The 23,647-nt window shown below is 32.4% G+C and overlaps 1 protein-coding gene across 1 annotated transcript; it reads left to right on the top strand.

Moving 5' to 3' along the window:
• The first annotated feature begins 505 nt into the window (after positions 1-505).
• LOC130442620 (probable cationic amino acid transporter) lies at positions 506-23,549 on the top strand. Its single transcript, XM_056776901.1, has 12 exons — positions 506-650; positions 5,552-5,704; positions 9,847-10,130; positions 11,645-11,782; positions 11,838-11,992; positions 14,547-14,788; positions 15,312-15,458; positions 16,969-17,160; positions 20,219-20,394; positions 20,465-20,618; positions 20,723-20,908; positions 21,685-23,549. Exons 2-12 carry the CDS (start codon positions 5,560-5,562, stop codon positions 21,855-21,857), a joined length of 1,992 nt encoding a protein of 663 aa, XP_056632879.1. The 5' UTR covers positions 506-650; positions 5,552-5,559; the 3' UTR covers positions 21,858-23,549.
• Positions 23,550-23,647: the final 98 nt, after the last annotated feature.

Here is a 23,647-nt window from a genome sequence, read left to right as displayed (position 1 = left end):
TTGTGGTTTATTTATTCCTTCTTCATCCATATATTTCATTAATTGTTATTTTTTCTACTTTCGCTGTTTCTTGTTTTAATGTTTTAATAGCTTCTACCACTTCTTCTGTTCTTATCTTCTTAAAATCTCTATTAATGCCTATGTCTACCGACTGGTGCTTCAAGCTCTTCGAAGTATTCTTTTAATATTTTTCAAATTTCTTCCCTTGTCTTTTATATTCATCATTAATATATTCCGCTTTCTTTTATTCTTGCTTTAATGTTTTATAGACAGTTTCATATTAATCAATACAGACGAAAAGTTCATTTCGACTAATCGTTCGAAGAACTTTTTCACAGTGTAAATTCCCAATTCGAAATTTTTATAGCGAAGACAATGTTTTCCGGTTAATCCTATCATCACGTAGTATTCGACGACAACCACGTGCATGATCCCGTTTTCTTTCCAATAGACAAAATGTGCCATGTGCCCTCAGTGGCGACTGCGTTAACGAAATTATTGATTTAGTAATGCAGAAAGATTGCAGGAGAGCAGGTACCGCGTCGTTGAAATGACACCAAGTTCTCAAAAAAAAGTCAGTAAAATTCGTACGAAAACTGTTTTTTAAGATAGAATGTGTTTCAATTGTGTTTTTGAAATTGCAGTAAACGGTAAGTTTTCAGAAATGATTGGTGATTTTTTATCCTTCATAAATATTAAATATAATCATAAACAGATCAATACTGCCTTGTGTGGCATTCGATTTAGATGAAAGGATATATGTAGCGATTACATAGAGTCATTTTAAAATTATTCTGAGTAATAATATTCAGTATCAATAAAATTCCTGCTCAAAAATCACCAATTCTTTTGACACATTTTTCTGGTAATAAAGTATTGTAATAATAAGTTATCAACTTCCATGGCTTCTTTAATTGTATATTATAAATAGAATCTCAAATTTACTAATTAATGTATAAGTATGAATACGGACAGACAAAAATAGGTCATTGCTTCAATAAACGCTCCCAACTCCATTAGTTTTACTTGAAACTAACAAAAAGTGAGATTGTCATATAAGAATTTCTTTAATACCCACTCAAATACATTTAGTTAACCCTGCCCTATGAATTGTTCAAAAATTAGAATCAAAAAATATTACCTACAAATTCCTGTTAACCAGTTACTAGTTAATAAATTAATTTGAAGACCTTTATTCAATTTATTTAGAAAATTAGAGGAATCAAAATATTTTGAAATACTTGAAATTAGGACTATGTTTACAAATTCGTGAATGTTCAATTGAATTGCTTCAGATGTTATCAACTTTCATAATTATTAACTATAATTGAAATACATTAAACAGGAGTGCATAAACGGTACAATGCCGCAGAACCTTCAAAAATTATTATTACATAATTCCTTTATTATATAATCCCTTGATAAACTACCAACTAAAGGTAACCAGTTGAATAATCCACCTACCTTCCGATTTACGTCGTTGCAGTATTATTCAACTGGGATGTGCGAAATTTTGTGGATATTCATAGGAAGACAATATAGAATTAAAAACCATAGCTACACGAAAAAATTTACTGTATTTATGGTAAAAACGCTGGGGTTGTGGTTGTACTCAGGAAATGCTTTATATTGTTTCCTCTAATTAGAGGCGATAAAACGGGAATAATGGTCATCGATGTAGAGTACTCAAGTATAAAGCTATGAGGTAATGTTATGAACTAGTTTAAGACATTGATCGTGAAGCCGGTCCTGTTCGGTCATGATGGAAGAGTCAAAAATTTGGTGAACGCGTTGGATACAAAAAAATTCTCGGAATTGTTTGTTCACATGTTTTTAACACAGTGGCTATTTGTTTATACAGAACCAATTTCTAGGAAGGCATTTTTATTTATTCATTTGTTTGTGTACTTTCTAGAATTCTAGAAATTCTTTTCTGAAATAAATACGTGCTTGTTTAGCATCGAGAACTCAATTTCTAATTCATGGTGTCATAGTGAACGGAACGAAACCGTAAGAAGTAACATTTGAATTTTAATAAATTTTAAAAGTAGCGAATACTCAACTATATGAGTAGTGATAATTTCAATATCATAGTGTCTAGTGTAAGTGGGGGAATAAGTAAGAGAGAGTGTGTATAAATTCATCCCACCGTTAGAAATAGTTCAAATAAATAAGAAAAACATTACAGTAAGCCCATTTCTATTGCTATCCGAGACAGCGATCGCAGTTCCGAGCAAACGCGGCAATTACTCTTCAAGCAAAAGAAATATATGCCATTTCCAAATCGCTGCTGCCGACGTATTCTTTATAATGCTTCTTTATAATCGCAGTATCAATTGAAAATGCCGCCGCTCGTGAAATCAGATTTGTCATTCGTTTTCTAAATTCAAAGAAAGTTAATTGGCAAATATGCGAGGTTTACGGACAAAATGCTATGAGTGATTCGATGATTAGATGAGAGATACAGTTCAATGAAAGACGTGATCAAATGCATGAGGAAAAAAGATGTGGACTGTCTTTGGTTACCGATGAACTGGTTTACGCAAGTGGAGAGAAACCTAAGTTAAGAACTGAACAACTGAAATTTCAAACTCTTTATGTTGGGTAGCTAACTCCAGTTTTTGAAACGCTACAATGATGCGGTAATGATTTTCTTTCTCGGTTAGTCACGGGGATGAAACCTTGGTACATTACGACACCTTAGAAACGACAGTCTATGGAATAAAGGCACATTTCGTCTCCAACCTAAGCAAATCTTGACTCCTAGAAAACTCATGTGCACCGTTTTTGGAGAATAGAAAAGTTATTTTCATATATATATTTTCCGTTCCCATTGTGGGAAATTTTTATAATTTTTTTCGTTATTTCTTCCCTTCTTTAGGCCGTTTTGATCGTGTTTGTATTTTCCTATATTCCAAATGCTTCTTGTATTTCCATTAATTGATGTCACCTTTCTCTAAATTGGTTTTGTATACCTTTTGTCATGTTTGAGTCAACTGGACCTACAAAGACCACTTTGGTTATTAGGTCTGCTGTATCAAGTAGTGTTCCTCATCCCATTCGAGGTTATCTTAGTCGTTCCATTCTTGATAATTTTCTGGTATTTTTGGGTTTAGTAACTTATCATAATCGTTTCATCGCCATCCCTTAATAGAATTCCTATTAAGTATCTCAATCTTTAATTCTGCTATTATTTCTCTTACTTCTCTTTTCGTATTTTATTCTATTTTGTTTTCTAGTTCTACCTAGTTTGATTATTGCGTCCAACGTCTTTATTATTACAAAACCTCCGGAATTGCTTTCTTTCTTAATAGCGATCCTCTAGTTCCGACATTGAAGTAAATGCGATTTTTTTAGGTTATAAGTTTTCCTCGTAGATTTACTTTGTTGCTTAAATATATTGTTCAGATGACTTGTTGTACTATGTCGTGGCATTTTTTCCTCTTTGCGGGTCTCCTGGATGTTTGTTCCAGTGTGTTTATTCTTGCTCCCTCTTATATCTTCATCCCATATCAGATCGAAGATATCAGGTACCCAGAATCTATGGGGTAGCCTACAGTTGCAGAAAGGGACTAATTAAGGCACGCAATTACTTAGTAGGCAGGGTGGTCTGACATACACCTGCAGTTATGCCAGGATCAATCAATATTCCATAAATACGCGCACGGCACTCATACCAAATTAAGAAATGAAAAATAATGTTTACTTCCCGTATAAAATTCGGGAAATATCTAACAAATAGTCAGTCCACGTAGACTCTCATCTCCACTGTTTACCAATCAAAACATCGAATCGTAAACATAAATGCATTTCTGTATGTACACAATTTCTTCGAAATATTCATAGCAGACATTGGCGTCGCTTGGCGAGATTAATTTAAATCATAAATTTCTTTAAATAATTAGAAATAAGGGTGTTCTTTAGACCATGGGCGAATGAAGACAATGAAATTACACAGTGTAGTGAGAATAACGACAGTTATGAATTTAATAATAAAGATTTAGATAAATATAAACAGCAAGTTATTTTAAATATATTCGAATATTTAAAAAAGGAAAATATTCAGTAATCTGATAATAGACAATTTATAGTTTAAATAAGGAGAACAGGGTTGCGACATTAGAAGTAATACAGCAATAGGTAGCAGATTATCCAGAATACAATTATACCAATTTAGAAATATTGCGTTTTGTCATCATGTGGTTTTAAATACAAAAAACTAAATAAACGGATGGCAATAATCGAATCGGCTAGGATCATTTGATGGTGAAAAGATTATTTACGTCAGATAAGAGACTACCGTAGTTCTAATATACACATAAATTATCTAGATGAAACATGGTTTGACAGTCACAATGTAGTAAATTTCGTTTGGGTTCACAATAGTAAAAATTGCTATTTGAATGGGCAGGAAAACGCATTATAATAGTACCCGCTGGAAGCAAAGGCGGTTTCATGCCTAATACTTCATTAAGATCTGCTCAGAAAATTTAAAACTGTGCAGCTGATTATCATGAAGATATGACAGCAGAATTATTTGAAAAGTGGTTTAATGAATAGCTTTTACCTATCATTCCACGGCAATCAGTAATCGTTATGAAGAACGCATCCTACTACTCGCGGCAACTCCTGAAGATATCAAGAAACAAAGCTCAAATTGTAGCATTTAAGTCTGAAAAAAAATATTCCTGTCAGCGATCGTAAAAAAGGCACAAAAAGCAAAAAATTGCTTACTGTTGTTAAAGGTCCAAAGTTAGAGGCAATTTATTATATTGATAAGCTGTGCAAAGAAAAGGGTCATACTCTTCTCAGATTACCTCCTTACTACTGCATATTAAACCTTATAGAGTTAATATGGGAAAACATAAAATCAGAATTACGAAAATATAATCAGTCTCCAGGACTCGTCTATTTGCGTTCTATAATTTAATAATCAGTTGTAGCAAGCTAGCGAGGTATAAAAATGATTTTTTTCTAAGTTCCAATTAGGACTATAATTAAGTGCATCTGTCTAAATAACAGCGTATAAAACCGTCCAAATAATAATGATTCGATATAACGAATTTTTTCTCGCAATAGATATACATATTTTTAAAAGTATTTCTAAAAATAATAAATTTGTAAAATGAGGTATCAACGCCTATGGTAGACAGATCAAACTGAATTATCGGCAAGTGTTTTTATAATCTGCAATTGATATTGGAAGAACTATAAATAGACAAATAAATAAGTAACATTTCCACATTACCGGTATGGTGGTAAACTGCAGCTGGTGAATCTAGTTAAACTTTTGGAGAAATGTCATTACAAACACAGCTAGTATTTCTTATTGTTTATTGTATATAATCAAATGTCTGTACTTATTATTTCAATATCTAATTATCAGAAATCTGTTATGTATCCATAACTACCACTGATTATAATTATTTCGTTCTTACATGTAATAAATAAAGCAAATATCATGACGATACAATATTGACGCGTAAGATTTATTTATTTCTTATGAATTCTATGCATATGCAGGGAACTGAATAAATTTAATTTGTTTCAGATCATTAAATGGGTATTTTACAAGATTTTGTATATTGTTTAACTCATTGGTCATTTGGGCTCTTCGTTTTAATCAGTTTGGTAACTTCAGAATACACTGGAGCGGAAACGGTAATATGTATTTTTGTCGCTGCTATAGTATCGATCCTTTCGGGTAAGATTTTTTTCATTAGCTACACCATTGCTCGTTTTAATAGACGATTTTGAATTTTATCAATGATCAGGTGCAAAGTGGTCACAGCTGCTTCTATTACCTCTTGAAATTAATGCTCGGTATTACTCAAATACATGTGGTCTAAAACACGTGTAGTTATAAAATTCCCGAATAATTTTAGTCATATTATACACAAGACTATAAGCAGCAATCGGTTACAAATCCATCTTGAATGTATTTCAGATGAGTTTTGGAATGTTTTTATTTGTATCTAGTTGTTGTTACCAAGTATGCGATAATACCAATAGTGGAAAATAGTGGAAAATCAGCTGGATTCTGATAAAGTTTTTTTTCATTTAAAGGAAAGGGGTCAACACTATCTGAAGATATGACTTTTAAGCATCGGAAAGTCCTCACTCTTGTTTGATAAACTTAATATTTAAACTTAAGTACAACAGTAAAAACTAATGTCCAAAAAACTCCTCTAATTTAATCAAAAAAGGGCCACAAGTTTTCGAATTTTTATATACTGACTAAAAAGAACAGTCAAAATCCTCAGTTCTACTGAAATAGTATCTTTATGTCCTCTTAACACCATAAAACAAAAAAAACAATACAAAAACACTTCCACTACTGATAAAAACCAACAAAAGCTAGCACGGGTACGTGTAGAAAAACCAATTATTTACTCTACGGCCGCCATTATGGCGTAGATCTTAGATAATAACTCACTAAGTACACCACTCGCTTCGATGAAGTTCGAAGTGCATGTCTAGCAGTCGTGCGAGATGTTATTATATTGTGTTGTAATATCTCTCCTTGGACTTTGGCCAGAAACTAACACTAACTCTAATAACTGAGCGAGACGACGCAAAGTAGCACGAAGCTAAGTGAAGTTTATCTCTACAATTAAGCAATGTAAGAAAACAGTTTATCTACGCCAAACTAGCGGCCGTATAGTATATATACCCGTATTTGCTTGTCTTCGTTTTTCCGGTATTGAGACCTCTTGTATTGTATTATATTTATTTTTTTGTTTCATTGTACGGAGAGCTTCATGTATATCTCAAATTATATGTTTCATTGTTATAAAAATCTGTTGATTTTGATAAAATTGATTTTCAATAAATATTCGTATTTATGGCGTTTGGTAAGTTGCAAGTTACTATACATCGATAAAACACCTATATTAATATAAATTTAACCTTAAGCATATCATTTCTTAATACGCAGTTAAGGAAATCCATGACAATAATTTACTACCGCCTGAGATGTGAAACAAGAGAGAACAAAATTATTAATAATAAAAAAGGACCATTAAAATGTTTATTCTCGCAATAAATCAGAGAAGACTTATAATTTTTGAAACAAGCACTCCCAGGTTTAGTGCTCTCGTGTTTCTTAGTGTTTCACACTTCGAGAGAATCTTCACGCCGCATTATCTTCTAGGTCTAGCGTCTTTAGGTATTTGTTAAGACGACAGTGCCCCGATAGAACTCCAGTTAGTATTCATAGATTGTTCTCACTTAGGTTGATTCAGCAGATCTACTCTGGTTATAGTTTCTTAGAAGAGACTTTGACTGTCTCAGCCCCTACCTTTTCCAGTACTTTCTCCATTGCTCTGTAGCTAATACCACAGAAAAATCTCGAGTCCCATGAAGGGCTTGTCTGCCCCCACTTTAGCGAGCTTATCAGCTACTTCATTTCCCTTTGCTCCAATGAGTCCCGGAATTCATTGTTGGGCAATTGTGTTTTTCTTGCCTAGCTCGTTTAATTTTTCTGGACAATCCCAAGCGAGTTGGATTTTAGGATATTAGAGATTAGAGCAGAATGATGAACTCCTATTTGCGATAGCTCCTCTCTAGATTGAACTAAACACATTTCTCAATTGGATACCGTACAGTATGGGATTGTCTATTAGTCACCCTTTTCCAGTTTTTTATCATTTTATTTCGAATAATATCGATTTGTGTATTAAACACATCAATTTCTAGTTACTTTATTTCTACAGTATTGCTTATGGGAAACGGTCTCTGTCTATGGTTAATGCTATTACATTTTTCTCCACCAACCGCTGGTATGTCATATCTTCCTCTATACACAATTATTTGCCTGTTTAGTACCATATTGTCAATTCAAAGTGCTCGATGACTCTGAAGTGGGGTTGTACTGATGACAATTGATTTCTCACTATAATAACTATTTAGCACATAAAGACATTTATTTGGGGAAATATTATTTTATTGTCATCAATATTCCTCGCATTGGTACGATAAATTCAATAATTAATACATTATTAAAAAGAACATATGAATACCATCTTTAGTCGTTAATGTTCAAATTTAATTATGATAAATATTATTCTTAAAATTAGTATCTCTGGAAACGTCTATTCTATTCAAAATAATAATGAATATTCAATTTAAATCACTTTCCTGATACAATGAGATATATTCACACGATTTGGTTCAACTATTGACTTAATTTTTTCAAGCTTTTTGGAATTTGTAACATGTAATTTGTAATATCAAATTTGTAATTTGATACCTTTTTTAATAATCGAAGTGTTGTATGATCTTTGAAATACCCTATATAATGTTTCCAAAAAATATCAGGACTTGTCTTAGAACCCCTTATACCAAGTAGTTGTAGCTAGACTCTATTATATTACATGACTATCTGCTGGTTTATTCTTTCGTATTGATTAGTTCGATATGTCAGGAAAGTCTTAAACATCATGTCATAAACGTCATCGAAGCAGGATATGAGCAAAAAGTGAGGGGTGGGCGCTTTTTCCAACAAAAGGTATCAAGAAACCTAAAATGAACTAATAGAGAGAGCTAAGTAATCAACTCAAAATTATTAGAAGTGTCAGAATTCACGCCTTAATCGTTAGAACAAGATTGGCTTTTGACACCGCTATTATTTCACATCACGCTCAGTCTCCAACTGAAGATAGTGACGTTAACAGCTGAAAGTCGAGTGTGCTTACAATCCGCAGAGTATGGTGCAGACTGGAGAGTTTCTCATTATACCATCTCTACAAAAGAGCGATTTGGGCGTAGATAAAAATTTTTTTGGCAAGTATAGGTTTTGAAACACGCTGGCTCCCACTCGTCTGCGGTCTGTAACTACCTGAAAAATTTTATTAAAGGTAATGCGTCAACATACAGATCTTAGAATGACCATCGCAGAGCCCTGTTTCAAATAGAGCATTGGAATGCTGTAAAAAAATTAGTTTGGTATCTTGTTCATGTTCCAGTCTACCAGTAAGAGTTAGGGTGTCTTGTTCTCTTAGAATGAGAAAAGATTTTTCAAACAATCAAGTAAATGAACCTAACAGTTGGATAGAACGATTCGAATTAGTTTTTTTCCCATTTTCTTCGTTACTGTATTTCGTTGTTTGTTTGTGAGTGCATCTACAATCTCGCGACACAAATTTTATTTGAATTTTTAGGCACTTGAACACCTCAAATTTTCCTGAAGTTTTTTGTAACTACTATTCTAATTTGACTGATAAAGCTCACCTCATTCATAATAATATATTGAAATAATATAATTTCCACCTGGTACGTTTTTTTAATGATTAGTATCGAGTGCGAAATTAGTAGTACTTGAAATCGGATATTAAGGTTAAAAGGGAAACAGTAGATTATCAGACTCCATTGAGGATATCATTAAGTAAAATGTATGAAAGAATTAAGCGAGATCCAAGCGAAACATCGAGTAGAGTTGTGTTAACATCTCCTTGCTCTGCCAAAAAAATGGTATAAACTATAGAATACGATGGACTATACTTCGAATATTGAAGTTTTATTTTAATATGTCTATTAAATAAAAAAAGTGGAAAACATTGGAAAACGACATCATTTATAATACACCGTAAAGTCAGAAAATTAGCAATTGTGTGTATCATGAACATTCAGTTTATAGGTTAATGAACGAGTAGAGTTAAATATCAGTGTAGATTGCTGAAAATTAATAAAAATCTGTGCATCTACAATAATACAGGATCATCAATAAATTTTCTACCAATATGAAAGACGAATTTAGTATAATTAACAGACGCATTAACAAAATGAAGTTCAAAAATTAATATTCATATAATGTTATTTTCTTAAATTATTAATTCATATTTTTAGGACTATGTTCTTATACTACTTCGATACCGCAGGAACAATACAGAAAAAAAAAGTTTACAGATGTACTAGAATTTCTGATACTGTGGTTAGATATTTTAACAAATTTAGTAGCAGCCGCTACATGTGCTCGCCTGGCTAGTGCCACTGTGGATTATATTAGCAAAGGGCACTTTCGAGAGTTCCTTTTCGGAATGGAACAACATTCCCTAGGAGAACCGTGGCCGGATGTTTTAGGAGTAACCATCATTGTTGTGGTTACGATTCTGTTCATGTTGGGCCTTGAGGTAAATAAGTTTCACATTATAGATCAAAAGTTTCTGAGGTTAAAAAATTACAGAGAAATTTATTCCCTGCTTGTTTGCATAGTAAAATAGAACATTCAATCGATAATATTTTGTTATATAGTTGTATTATATAAAGTAATAATTTTGTTTTATTGATAGATATTATTATTTCTAAAAATAATAATATTCAATTTTCATTCAAACCAATTGATATTGAACTACAGTATACAGTATATTTGCATCGATATTACGGAATAAGGAATTTCTTAAAAATTGAAACGTACTGAGTTTGAGTCAGGAACTGTTTCGTATCTATAGTGAACCAATAATCACAAGTATATTATCTGACTCATTATCTTCCGAGACCTTTTCTCTGGTGGTTCTATGAGAAATGGTATATTTTGGGCAAACACTTGAAGAAATAATACTCACTTAACTATTAAAAATAAGATAGAGAGGTCCAGAAAGTAAACCATTTTTCAACATACTGGAACCGAACTCTATTCCCTGCCTATATAGAGGGCGGGGAACAAAGAAGCGGTTCCTTCGATTTACGTCAATAATTAGATAAAGGAGTCTATAATAAATGCATATATATTTTAGGACGCAATTTATGCCAGGCAATAAAGATGAGAATAATTTGTCTTGTATACAAACTTCTTCTTCTATCCCTTTTCTCATGACGTGGTTCTACGTACTTCTACACCTCGGTAATCATGTCGAACGAATCAGTGGTCTTTGACAACTTTGCTACCAGATTCTAAGTTATCTTGTACCCTGCTAATTTGTCTTATGCCGTTGCTCTTCTAGTAAAATATGCACTGTTATTTCATCTGTTTGTTGATGATTTTAACTACTGGGTCCGTTAATGTTTCTCCAACATCCAATATATGTCATCACAAATCTCACAACGTTTTCCAGTAAATTCTTCCTTTTCTCATAATTGGTGTATTCATATTTTCCCATATCATGTCCTTAAAAGGCCACTACTTTTGTTATATTTCTACTACTTGTAATGTTGACGTCAAGGTACATGAAACTAATAATCTGATTCGCTGTTTAAGCGTATACAGCGAATTTGAAACTTCTTGGTTCTTATTTAGTTTTCTGTGACTATATTTACGTCCCTCCTTCGAATTTGTCTAGCTTTATCTGTAGATCATCCTCATTCCGATCCTAACCAAATAATTTGGAAGATAATTTGAATCAGAATGTAGCTCCAAGAATTTTTAGATCGCAAAATCGTGGTTAGAACAAAGCAATCCAATTGGATGAACAACAGATACTGGAAAAATCGAAATATCTAGTCGGTCATACAGATAACAGAACACAGAGAAGAGCTTTGTTTGGTCACTAACAATTTTCAGAACTGCATATGATGATATTTAGTAAAACTAGCGATATTTTGCATAAACTTTCACTAACATTAATTTAAAGCCAACGTTTTTAGTGTTATTTTATATAGGTATACTATAAATAGCTTCAAGCGATTTTAAGGATTGCTATTATTTTAGGGATCTCACACTATATCCGTACTAGTTATAGTAACGTTATTATGTGGTTTTGTATTTTTTACAATTACTGGAAGCCTCTACACTGTGATAAATTTCAAAAAATGGTGCGAAAGTTTTAAAGTACATACATTCAGAAGAGTAAGTAACTTGAGTCGTAATTGCATCCTCTAGAAAAAGTATTTGTCATTTCTAGGTTTTGAAAGCTGCATCGAAATGTTTTTATGGATTTGTACATATTTTTCCAAGAGTAAATAGAAATGGAAGTCCAAAAATGTTTGCAATAATTTTTACACCTCTGATCATTTATACAACAACTGCAATAATATTTTCTATGATGAAACATCATAAGTAAGTTTTAGATATTCATTAATCTCAAAAATAGGGTTCAGTTCCTTGAAAACGAATAGAAATAAGTTGTAGTTGCTAGAACCATTGGCGATATTCATACTGAATACACTGTTTACACCACCACTACACCAATACTCACAATTACATCTGTTGCGCGTTTCAAAAGTAAACCTTCAGTCTCTGAAGACGATAACTTGGTTATCGAGACGCCCGTCAGACAGTGTAATTGTGAGTGTTAGTGTAGTGGTGGTGTAAACAGTGTATTCAGTATCTCTCAGGAGAGATATGTGATTAAGATCAGTAACTCCTAAAATTCATTCATTGGTGTAGAGATAAAATAAAATTTCTAAAATATAATAAAAAGTCTCCGCTCTGATATAGTGGAAAAACTTCTCAGGTATAAACTGGAGCTGTAACCTTGAAATATTGCTTTAAATATTATTAATTATCCAAGAAACGTGGTCTGCCATATCGGAATAGGGTAAACCTCAAAAGAGTACAAAATTTCGCTTGTGTTTGGAGTAATTATGGTGATAGATAGATCTCCCCAAGAAGCTTTTATCCAAGTTAATGAGATAATTAAAAAACAAGCAACGTTATTCTCTTGTATAAATTACACCTTAATTGGATATTGGGAACGGAATCTAGAGAAATATATGCCTTTGAAAGGTGTATGGAAGAATTGATTGAAATGTATATAGCGATCAATTTTGCTAGTCACGCTGCTACAAGAGCTTGTATTACCATTTATCGATTCATATCTGGTCTGAGTTATCACGTACTCGTGCAAGCATACCAATGGCAAAAGCTATTCACTGGAACGCAACCTTTTTGTGGTATAGGATGCACCAACAAGCAAGATTTCCAAGAGATAGAAAAATCTGAGAGAGAATTACTGACAGATGCTTCTCGGACAGGATCATCACAAAAAGATCCTTCGGAACTTTTATGCTTTCACATCTAAGAAATATCGCTATCTGTACAGTACAGACTTCGAGAAAGAGGAAGTAGCTTCGGATAAGCTAGCTACAAAATTTCAACACAAGAAAATTCTTTGATTTCTTTGAAAACAATTCTGGTATTAGAATTTGAGATTGAAGCGTAACTTTACCCTTCCTACACTCTACAATAGTCTAGTCACGAGCTCGAGAAATTTTCTTGAAGCAAATTAATTTTAATGTTTGTCCTTATCTAAACTGTCTTTCCCTTATTTCATTTAACAGTATTCTATTCTTGTAACCTCCTAAAAGCCTTTGAACGTTTAAAGTGAAATATGATTTTCAACTATTTTGCAATAGAAACATACCTATCAATATGATCCAGATTATCGAAAACACATACTAAGACAATCAAATTTAGGCTCGCATTAACGGTAAACAAACAAAACCCATACCAGTCAATAGATGTATCATACAAGGAGACCCGCTTAGTCGCATTTTATTCAACATAATAGTGGATAAAACCATGAAATAGGTACGGCTAGACAAAGGTTACGGAAAGGGTGATAGGGAAATCAAAATCCTGTGCTATACCGATGACGCCATGATATGTGCCGAAAATGAAGATGATCTTCAAAGATAATTAAATATCTTTCATCTCATAGGAAAACAGTATAATATAACTATCTCGACTGAAAAAACTATATACAGGACAACATCCAAAGAGTCCATTAAATGCAAATTAGAACTAGAAGGTTAAATAATACAATAGAGAATGAGATACAAGTACCATAGAATTGACATAATCAGTTATGAATCAAAGGCACGAATTTACAGAGCGACAATCAGACCTATAATGACCCTTACAAAAATGAAAATTCTCAAGCGGAACTCGAAAAAGAATGAAACATTAACCACAGCGTTAAAACAATGCAAATCAACATATAAATAGACAGACAGACGATACTAGTAAAAATAGCAAGAGATAAATGTTATCTTGGATCATGGATTAGAGGTCGACCCTGAAAGAGGTGGAATAATCTAGATGAAGAAAGTTATCGAAGAAGAATAAGGCGTTAGACCTATTATGGAAGAAGGAAGAAGACGGTATTCTGTTCTTCTAATGGCCGATAAAAAATGATCAAAATCTTGAATACATACAAAGTAGTGACGTTTAAGGGTCAATTGACGTCTCTCACAATCAATCAGAAATTCTTCTGTATATTACAACAGATTTTTAACCTAGTATATATCGATTTAAGTGAAGAGAGAATCGCATAAATTTTCTACGGTACTGAATAAACATAACAGTACCAAGTTATCTACAAAATTAATTAGGAAGTTTAGAGAAGATCTAAATCTACAGCAATTCCACAAAGTTCCTACAAATCCAAACAAAGAGATTTGGCAAGTCGATTATTCTTAAGCTACGTAATCATATTTTGTCATACAAAACCGATTCAAATAATTCAATATAAATCTAGTACTTTAACTGTATGTAAGAGGTGAGCATTCATTTATTTGATTATGAAAAAGTTGAAAAGTAAAAATCTTGTCTACTGAGGCTGCTACTACTCCAAAAAGTCTTTTCACTTATACTGATTTTGATTTTTTAGAGAACTTGTTGGAACAGCAATTCCACTTGTACAAATTTTTGAAAGTCGTGACGTTGATTGGGCACGACCAATTATGTCTGCTTGTACTATTTTTGTGGTATGTCTGTTATTAATACAAATTTTACCAATGGTTTACAATGCTTTTGTTAAACTTGGCAGTAAAGAATGGAGGATTTTCGTACCGTCTATTCAATACAGAACTGTAGTGACGGGAGCTCCCATTCTCGCTATATTTGCAGCAGGTAAGATCTAAGTATTTTGTTTTCTTAACGTTTTATAAAATTTCTTTTATTTTTTAAAATTTTTCAACTCATCCTATTTTATTTCTTTGACTTTTCACAACCTTCCTATAGTATCTTAATTTATGTTGGAGAGACAATAAACAAGAAGAAAGAGTTATCAATGAGGTATTAAATATATCTATAGGTGATTGAACTGCTATTGGCTGCTTTTGAAAAATTACTTCACTATGAATATACAAACATTTCGTTGAGCAGCCCTTAGGTACGTCTAATCTTAAATACAATCTGGGTTAGAAACCTGGACTACTAAAACAAGAAATTGTGATTTATTTCATGAGATGTTTCCTTTGGGGGAAGTGTGTTTTGAGCTCTACTCCACGAGCTCTATTTATATCGAAGTGGAATAGAACACCATCAATTATTACATCCCAATGGAATCATCTTCTAAGTCGTAGAAATGGACATGTTTATACAAATTATATCCATACATTCTTTATAATATATATGTTTTTCTTGATTTTAGGAAGTCTGTCTGCCATATTAGCCTTCGCTTGTCCACTAGCACATTTAATCAAACTCTTAAACACAGCAGCACTTCTTAAATGCGCTTTGGTATCCTGCCAGTTAGTTTATAATAGATATAAACCTGAGATTAATTATGATTGTTTAGGTGAGTAAAAATATAAAAATTCCTCTTTGGCTATACAGTTATATGAACTGTTACCCCTATTTCCCCCGAACAAAAGGAAACTGACTTGATTTCTTAAAAATGGGAATTCCATTTGTCAAAAATAGAATTCAGCTCATGCATTCCTAATCTTTTTGAATTTTAATTATCAAGAATGAAAAGAAACATTACTTTTTGATTCATTTTTCAAAAATTAATAACCTATCGAGATTCTTAATAATTTGAATCGATTTATTTCCCTTTTTTCTACAGCGTTTATACTAGACCTTTATGTAATATCAATGTGTCCTCTTCATCATTGAGTTTTTGCTGCTGTGATAGGGAAAAGCTCAACAGGATAATAGATAATAAATACAGTCGAATATGAAAGCTAATTACCTAGATCTGGGGCTGGTAATATTCGTACTGAACACACTATTACCACTTGCCACACTACTACCAAGCGTGTTTTGATAATTATCTTGAGAGACCATAGACACACACAATTTTCTGTTCTCATCTATTTCTGAAGGTAACTTAATTGCTAGTATGGTCCCAGAAGTACCTGGCACAATAAAGAAAACGGCGAATTGGGTTGCATGAGGTAGCAATTCGAACTAATTCATTAATTTTGACCATTGCTATAAAGGATGTGTAACTCGATACATTGTCTTAATAAAATAACATTTTCTTCTTAGCCAAATGTGGCCGGTTTTACTCGATTTCATCGCTCGAATGTTGCAATAAGTGTGGAGCTGTATTTGCCTCTTTTAGAGCCGGCTCTCCCTTTTCACCCCATTGTTTTAATTGTTCTTCTGTTTCGAGTTCGAAATGATAGACCAACGTTTCATCCATGGTTATGAAACGGCGCGAGAATTAGGCTTTATTTCTGTGAAAGATTGCCAAACACTCGATGGAAACATTTTCACGACGCTGTTTTCGTTCCATTGTGAGCAAATCTGCACCCATCTTGCACACAGCTTTCTCATGTCCAAATATTCAGTTAATATGCGATGTACCACACCTTTTGACACCTTTTGAAATGCCCACTATGTCTGTTAGCTCGCGCACATACAGTCGACAATCATCCAGTACCGATTTGTGAATTTTCTTCACCATTCTGGAGTCGTCACCTCATTTGATCGACCTCTGTGATGCTGGTCTTCGCGGGTCGTACGGCCTCATTTAAACTCTGCTACCCAATATTTTACTGTTGATAACGATGGAGCAATCTAACCCAGAGTAGAATCTAGTTTAGCTTTTATATTGTTTGGTCTAATGCCTTTCAAATAAAAGTGTCGTATCACATAACGATGACCAATTTATATTCATATTCATTCATATTATAAATGTGAGTGAAGTGGTACTAATGAACACCCTCGTTCATTAGAATTTTGTTCGTAGGAACAAAAAAATTGTTGCTTTCTTAGAAAAAAGCTGAAATTTTCTTATATAGTTCGAATGAGCTCTTTACAGTCGGATGTATTTGTCAACAAAAATCTCAAAATTTCAGTTCATAACACCAACGTCCAGTACAGTAAACTTCATGGAAACGGTGGGACACCTTTAATAAGAAGTAATTTTAACTTGTTGAATATCAAGGAGAAATTGAGAAATTGGTTCAAGAAAAAACCATATTATATTCATAAGCTTGGTTCTCCAAAAAACATCACACAAAAATTAACCACTAGAAGAAGAAGAATTGGTAAGTAAAAATTGTCACATGACTTACACTACAGTTGAATACGAGACTCTTTAAACAGCATTCTTTTCTCACATCTGTTACTCTTGTTTAATAATACGCTGTCCTTCTTTCACAAGATATGTTTTTAGTTTGAGGATACAAGAATAATGTGTGTTAAGATTTATATTTCAGTTTTAATTTTTGAATAAAAAATTGAAATCCCCTTTAATATTAAAATGTTACTGATGTTTGTTTGAAAATAAGTGGTGTTGACTCAAGTATTACTGCAAACGGCGTAGCTACCGCCATCTATGCAAAATTTTTAACGTGCGAAGACATAGAAAAATTAAAAATTCTTTGAATTAATAACTATTTATGACTTTCCAGGAGAATAACTCACCTTTATGTCTTACTTTCTTACGAAAATAAATTATATCATCTATCATGAGAGATTGTCTCTTCTGGAGACATTTTCATAGCAAACTTTATTTTCTTAATATTTTAATAACATAATTTACAAAATAATATTACAAATCATACAGTATGGGAAAACTGAATGGAATTGATTTATTATTTTGAATAAAATAAATTATTTTTCTCCATTCACTTTTCTCATTATTAATCAATAAGTTCTATACCCTTTTTATAATAAGAATCATCAAACTCCTCAAAAAGCAATTAACTGCCGTCATCATTTCTTCGACCACCGAGCCATTTTTTCAAGTCTGTAAACAGAAAATAATCCGAGGAGGCTAAGTCTAGTAAATAGGGTGCATGAGGCTGCAATTCAAACTTTAATTTATTAATTTTGGGCATTTAAATAACGGATGTGTGAGCTGGTGCATTGTTTTGATGAAACAACACTTTCTTCTTAGCCTAATGCGGCCGTTTTTGCTTGACTCCTTCGCTCAAACGTGGTAGTAAGAAGCTCACATATTACTTGCCGTTGATAGTTTTTCCGTTTTCAAGATAGTCAATGAAAATTAGCTCACGCCTATCTCAAAATACCGATGCCATGACCTCGTCTACATATGGAACGGTCATTCCCTTTTTTGGAGCCTGTTCTCCCTTTTCAGTCCATTGTTTATAATGTTCTTTCGGGTGTGAAGTGATTGACCCACGTTTCGTTCATGGTTATGAAACGTCGCAAAAATTCGGCTTAATTTCTGTGATGCATTGCCAAACACCCGATGGAAACATCTTCACGACGCTGCTTTTGTTCCATTGTAAGCAAACGCGGCACTCATCTTTTGCACAGCTTTCTCATCGAATTTTGAGTCAATATACGATATATCTCACTTTTTGAAATACCTCATTATTACTTGGTCTTCGCAGGTCGTACGGCTTCGTTTTAGCTCTGCTTCCCAATATTTTACTGTTGATAATAAAGAAGCAGTCTCACCCAGAGTAGAATATAGTTCAGCTTTTATATTGGTTGGGATGACCTCTTTGGAATAAAAGTATTGTATCACATGAGGATGACCTTTTTTTCCATGTTTAAAAATTCACTGAAAACGTTCACTATTAATAGCTTCCAAACAAATACTAAACAATGTGACAACTTTTTCAAGCAACTATTGCCATCTCTAGGTTTGTCCAGGTACTTCTGGAACCATCTTCGTACAATAATTATGAAAAAGGTAAATTTAAATTATAAATTAACTTTCTTCAATACGTAAATAAGATTCATATCTGGTGACAGTATGTGTTAGTTCATTATTTAATATTGTGTATTTGTAATTAAGATTCAATGATAATTTCATTTACTTCGTTATTTAAATACCTATTATGACATTCTACTTTACCCATAATTATGATCCCTGTAAGGGCGTTAAGAAAACTAACATCCTAGAACAGATAGATTACCATTCATCTGATTGGAGATCCTAGCCCATAGCAAGATTTTTACCAGGAATTCCGGATCTTATATTGTGCTTTTAGTATTAAGTTACAGTATATCTATAGCGATTAATCTTGTGTTAAATAGTCGCTTTGGAAATTAACTTTTGTGTTTCTTATAGAACTATGGCAGTTCATGAAAATACTAGCTACACTAGTAAGTGTGGTATTAGAAGAAGAAAATTAAAATGAGGCGTATTATTAAGTTTGCCAAAATCATCATCCGTAAAATTTTAATTTTCATATAATTTAATTGCCCGCATCATATTACGCCGAAGGCTTTTGGACTTCTTCTATAGAAAAACGTAGCATCCTTCACCCTGTCGTATTTTTTTCACAAAAATGTATGTAAATACACCACTCAACCTAACCATTCTAGGATTCAACTCGATCGTTTAGTTTCAAATTTAAAATTAAAAACTTGTAATATGAAACTTTTCTGTCGCCCCAAAATTTTTAATTCGTCTATCGCATGCCGGATTACAGCTGCCCACGGAGTTGAGATAAAATGGTGGACGCAAGACAGATTAGGCAAGGGCTCCGTTACCTTGAAGCACGCCATCTTCCGATTTCAAAAATATCAGTTGCGAACGTTTTGCGATAGACTGCGACGTTATCAGATCATAATGCGACTCCGCAGCGTTATTTACGACAATGGTGTGCTCTTAGGTAATCCAACCTATTAACCTAGATTAGGCTAGGTTCGGTAGGTACCTAGTAATCTAACCTAGTACGGCGCCCACAGCTGGAATCAGCATTTATATTCTAACTTGCTAGTATTTTGTGTTATTTGTGAGTTGAGGTCTGTGTATTTGTGTGAGTGTTCTCATTAACTTGTAATAGAGGATAACGTTACAGGTAGTGAGTTAAATTGACTGGTCAACGTGGAGAAAACCAAGAACTGTTTATAAATAAAAGAAATAGGTTCTAAGTGACTTTAGTTCCATTTTTATAGTGAATTTAATAGAATTATTAAATATTTCTGGCGGATATTCTTGTGTATACACTGATAGAAGGATTTGAAAGACCAATTTTCTTACTGACTATTTAAAATATTCTGTTAGCAGAACAAAAATTTTAAATAGTAAAAAAATGTGTATTGTGTCGAAAAATAGTATTTATGATACAGGGTTCAAATATAAACATCTGATAACAACATATCATTGTTTATTACTTCTAGAAGAACGAGAATGTCTTCTTCTAGACGATTATAGCATTAATACGTTAACAGTAGATCCTGCTGAAGATACTGCTTCAGAAGCTGGTGATGAATCAGTGGCTGGTACTGATGATGAAAATTCTGGTAGCTCTACTGACATTGATATTGTAGTGGAAGAATATAAAGAAGGTTTAAAAGTAATTATTATCATATTATTTATAAAAATCATGATTTTATAAAACATTTTCTTATTTTTATCTATTTGAGGTTGCAACTGTTGGAAAATTTAACGAAAATAGACGATCTACAAGAATAACCTCATTGATCGTGGTGATTTGTATAATTGTAATAATAATATCGTCGATTTGCTTGGCTTTATACTGTCAAAGAATTTTAAACATATATTGGCCAAGCATTTTAGGTATGTTAATTTATTTAAAGGTTTTTTTTGTTTCAAATTCCTGATAAAACAAAGATGCTGTAATGACATTTGAGCATATTAATGTATGTAATTTAATCTTTTAGGTCTATCCATATCAATTATAATTATAACAGCGATGCCTCAAAATAGCGCAGACAAATCAAAAGAAGCAATTTTGCCGTCCATTATATTTCCTTTATGTAATGTATCTACTGTCGCACTTAGTATTAGTCTAGCATCTACAATATTTATTGATATTTGGCAGGGAATAGTTTTTTGGTCTCTAGCAGGTTAGTTTTAAAATTAATTAATCAGTTGTAGCTACTCTTCTGATATATACAGTTTTCTCAGAAAATTCAAAAGAGATTTCCTTAACAGATTTTAGTGTGATGAGCATTTGTATACCTGTAGTTTCAGATAATTATTTTAATTCGATCTCTTTTGGTCTATAATACAGGCTTTATCCACTGCCAAACTTAGAAAAACCCAAGTGGAAAATTTGTAAAATCATTTATATTTATTATTATGAAGACCAACTAAGCCTTCGCTATGTATATATTCATTTCTCTGAAAAAATTCCTCTGTTTCCAATCATTTTAAAATAATCAAATTTCCACTTATTTTTGTTGAAATTTGAAAATTTAAAATCGTCACACAATCGATTCAATTCTCTTTTCTTGTTGTACCCACTTTTTAAAAAGAACCTGTGTACACAGTTCTTCTTCTTACTTGTCTCTCTTTTTAAGTTTTTTTTATCGAATCTTCTACTCTCTTTTGAAATTGCTATTAGGGTAGTTTTCTGCATTGAGTTGAAAATCAGACATCAAGTCTTGCAGTTATTCATAAATATTTTATAAAATGTTTCAACACTTCAAAACACAACCTTGCTGAGCTGGTACTAGCGAGTTGTTTTTAATGTTAAATATAAAAATTAAATATAAAAGTTGTTGTAACTATGATGGAACCATGTTAATTTTGAAATTCAGGTATATTAAATCGAGTACAATTTCAAAAATATTTAGATACTTCATTTATAAGAGCGCCTCTACATTTTTTTGTCTTTCAGGTTTACTACTTTTTTGGCGCTGCGATTGCTGCACCTGTGAAGGACTATTTCGAAGTCCGAAAATACATAATCAAGTTAACATAACACCGAACACTTCGATGACTGCTGAATGCAATTTTAAGGAGCACATGATGCCCGTACCTGTAACAGATACTATTTACATCACTAGATGACACGACGATTATTTGGATGATGAACTTCTTATCTCTGATTCTGAAGAAGATATTTAAAAGAAAAATATATATTAGAATGTAAAGTTGTCGGCGATTCGTGGGCAAGTAGTAAAATATTTTTTCAGCTAAATAACTGTATATTATCACTGTAACTTAGCAAAAAACCCGGTCAGCTGTTTATTTGCAGTCTATAAACAATTTCATCAAATTACTTTATATCCATTATATCAAGTTATAAAATTACTCATTGACAAATTAATAGGTTGCCATTAATATTTAGTTTTTATACTTTATAACAGTAATTTCTTAAGTATGATAAACTTGATTACCTTATTAAATTCAAGTGACATTTCTTGATAAATATACTGCCATTGACATCGTTGAATCTGTAAAATTCTTGGGAGTTACATATTGCAGCCTTATCTAAAAAATTGAGTTCCTCCTGCTTTACGCTGAGATCAGTTTCCAAAGAACTGAACTTATCCACCTCCTTAACAGTCTATTATGCCCTTATTGAGTCGCATCTCCGATAAGCCCTTCCCTTTCGGGCTAAGTGTGGTGCGACTCAATTTGATCGAATCTTCAAATTACAAAAGAGAGCTGTTAGATATTTACTCGAAATAAACAGCAGGGCTCACTGCATGGACTTCTTTAGAAGATTAAAAATTGTAACTCTTCCTTCCTTATTCATCTTTGAATCCGTTTGCCTAATTCTTCAATTTCAGAAAGACCGTTGCACGGCTACCCACTTAGGAACGCGGAGCACGACCTTCACCTACCTACTCCACGTTCAAAATTATTTAATGACTCAATATTTTATAATGCAAAAAAAATGAACAATCACTTGCTAATTGAAATCAAATCGATATCATATTTTCTCGCATTCCCTTCTAACAATATTCTTTAATTACGAGCATGCTACAGACTGGTTTAATTTTTGCTATGGACTTATAAACTAATTATTACCTATAACTTTGTTCCTCATTGTGGTTTTGTTCTGTATATTGAAATTTTATTTTATTTGTATATTTATTTAGTTATTTCTATGTTTGTTTTTTAGTTTTTACAAGCTTTTGTCTACAAATTGTAACAATTTTTTGACAATAAAGCATTTCTCTCTATATATAGTTTGAGACATTGCATGATGTCTAGCAAATATTTTGGTAACTGCAATTAGACATATACTTATGGTGGAAGTAATTATCAAAAATCTTATAAAAAATACTAGGTAATCAATGGTGATCTTCCAATTATTTTTTTGTTATATTTCTTAAAAATATGTCACGTTGTGGCCTATTTAAAAATTTTATATAAAAATTAAAATATTATTTTAGTAGTTGATGTTCATTTGGGGTTAACGTAGTAATAACAAATAACATTATCTAAATATAGGTTATTGGTGCAGTATATTCTTTATGTTTTTATAACTAATCATTTCAGAAATTATTTTTTCCATATGAAGCTTACTTATGAAATGTATAGATTGTGGATTAAACATTTCATTTTTTGCTACGTTAAATTAGAATCAGCGAGGCTTGATTTGAATCGCCTATCAATGCAATTGTTGGAGTTGAAATTGTGATTTGTTTTATATACTTAGTTTCACATTCAATAATAAATATAAAATTGTTGATAGTGATGAATAATTATTGACTACATTTATCTTTGTGAAATAAAGTTTGCTTTATTTTTTTTGCCTCATTTATCTAAACCAAATCCTCGAATTTAGTGTCTTCAAAGATTAAGTAATAAATACTTGAGAATATTGGTTCTGTGAAATATTAAATTAA

Source organism: Diorhabda sublineata, chromosome 4, assembly GCF_026230105.1.
Source record: "Diorhabda sublineata isolate icDioSubl1.1 chromosome 4, icDioSubl1.1, whole genome shotgun sequence".
NCBI classification, from domain to species: domain Eukaryota; kingdom Metazoa; phylum Arthropoda; class Insecta; order Coleoptera; family Chrysomelidae; genus Diorhabda; species Diorhabda sublineata.
Note: the sequence above shows the minus strand (reverse complement) of the source record. Positions and strands in the feature narration are given on the sequence as shown.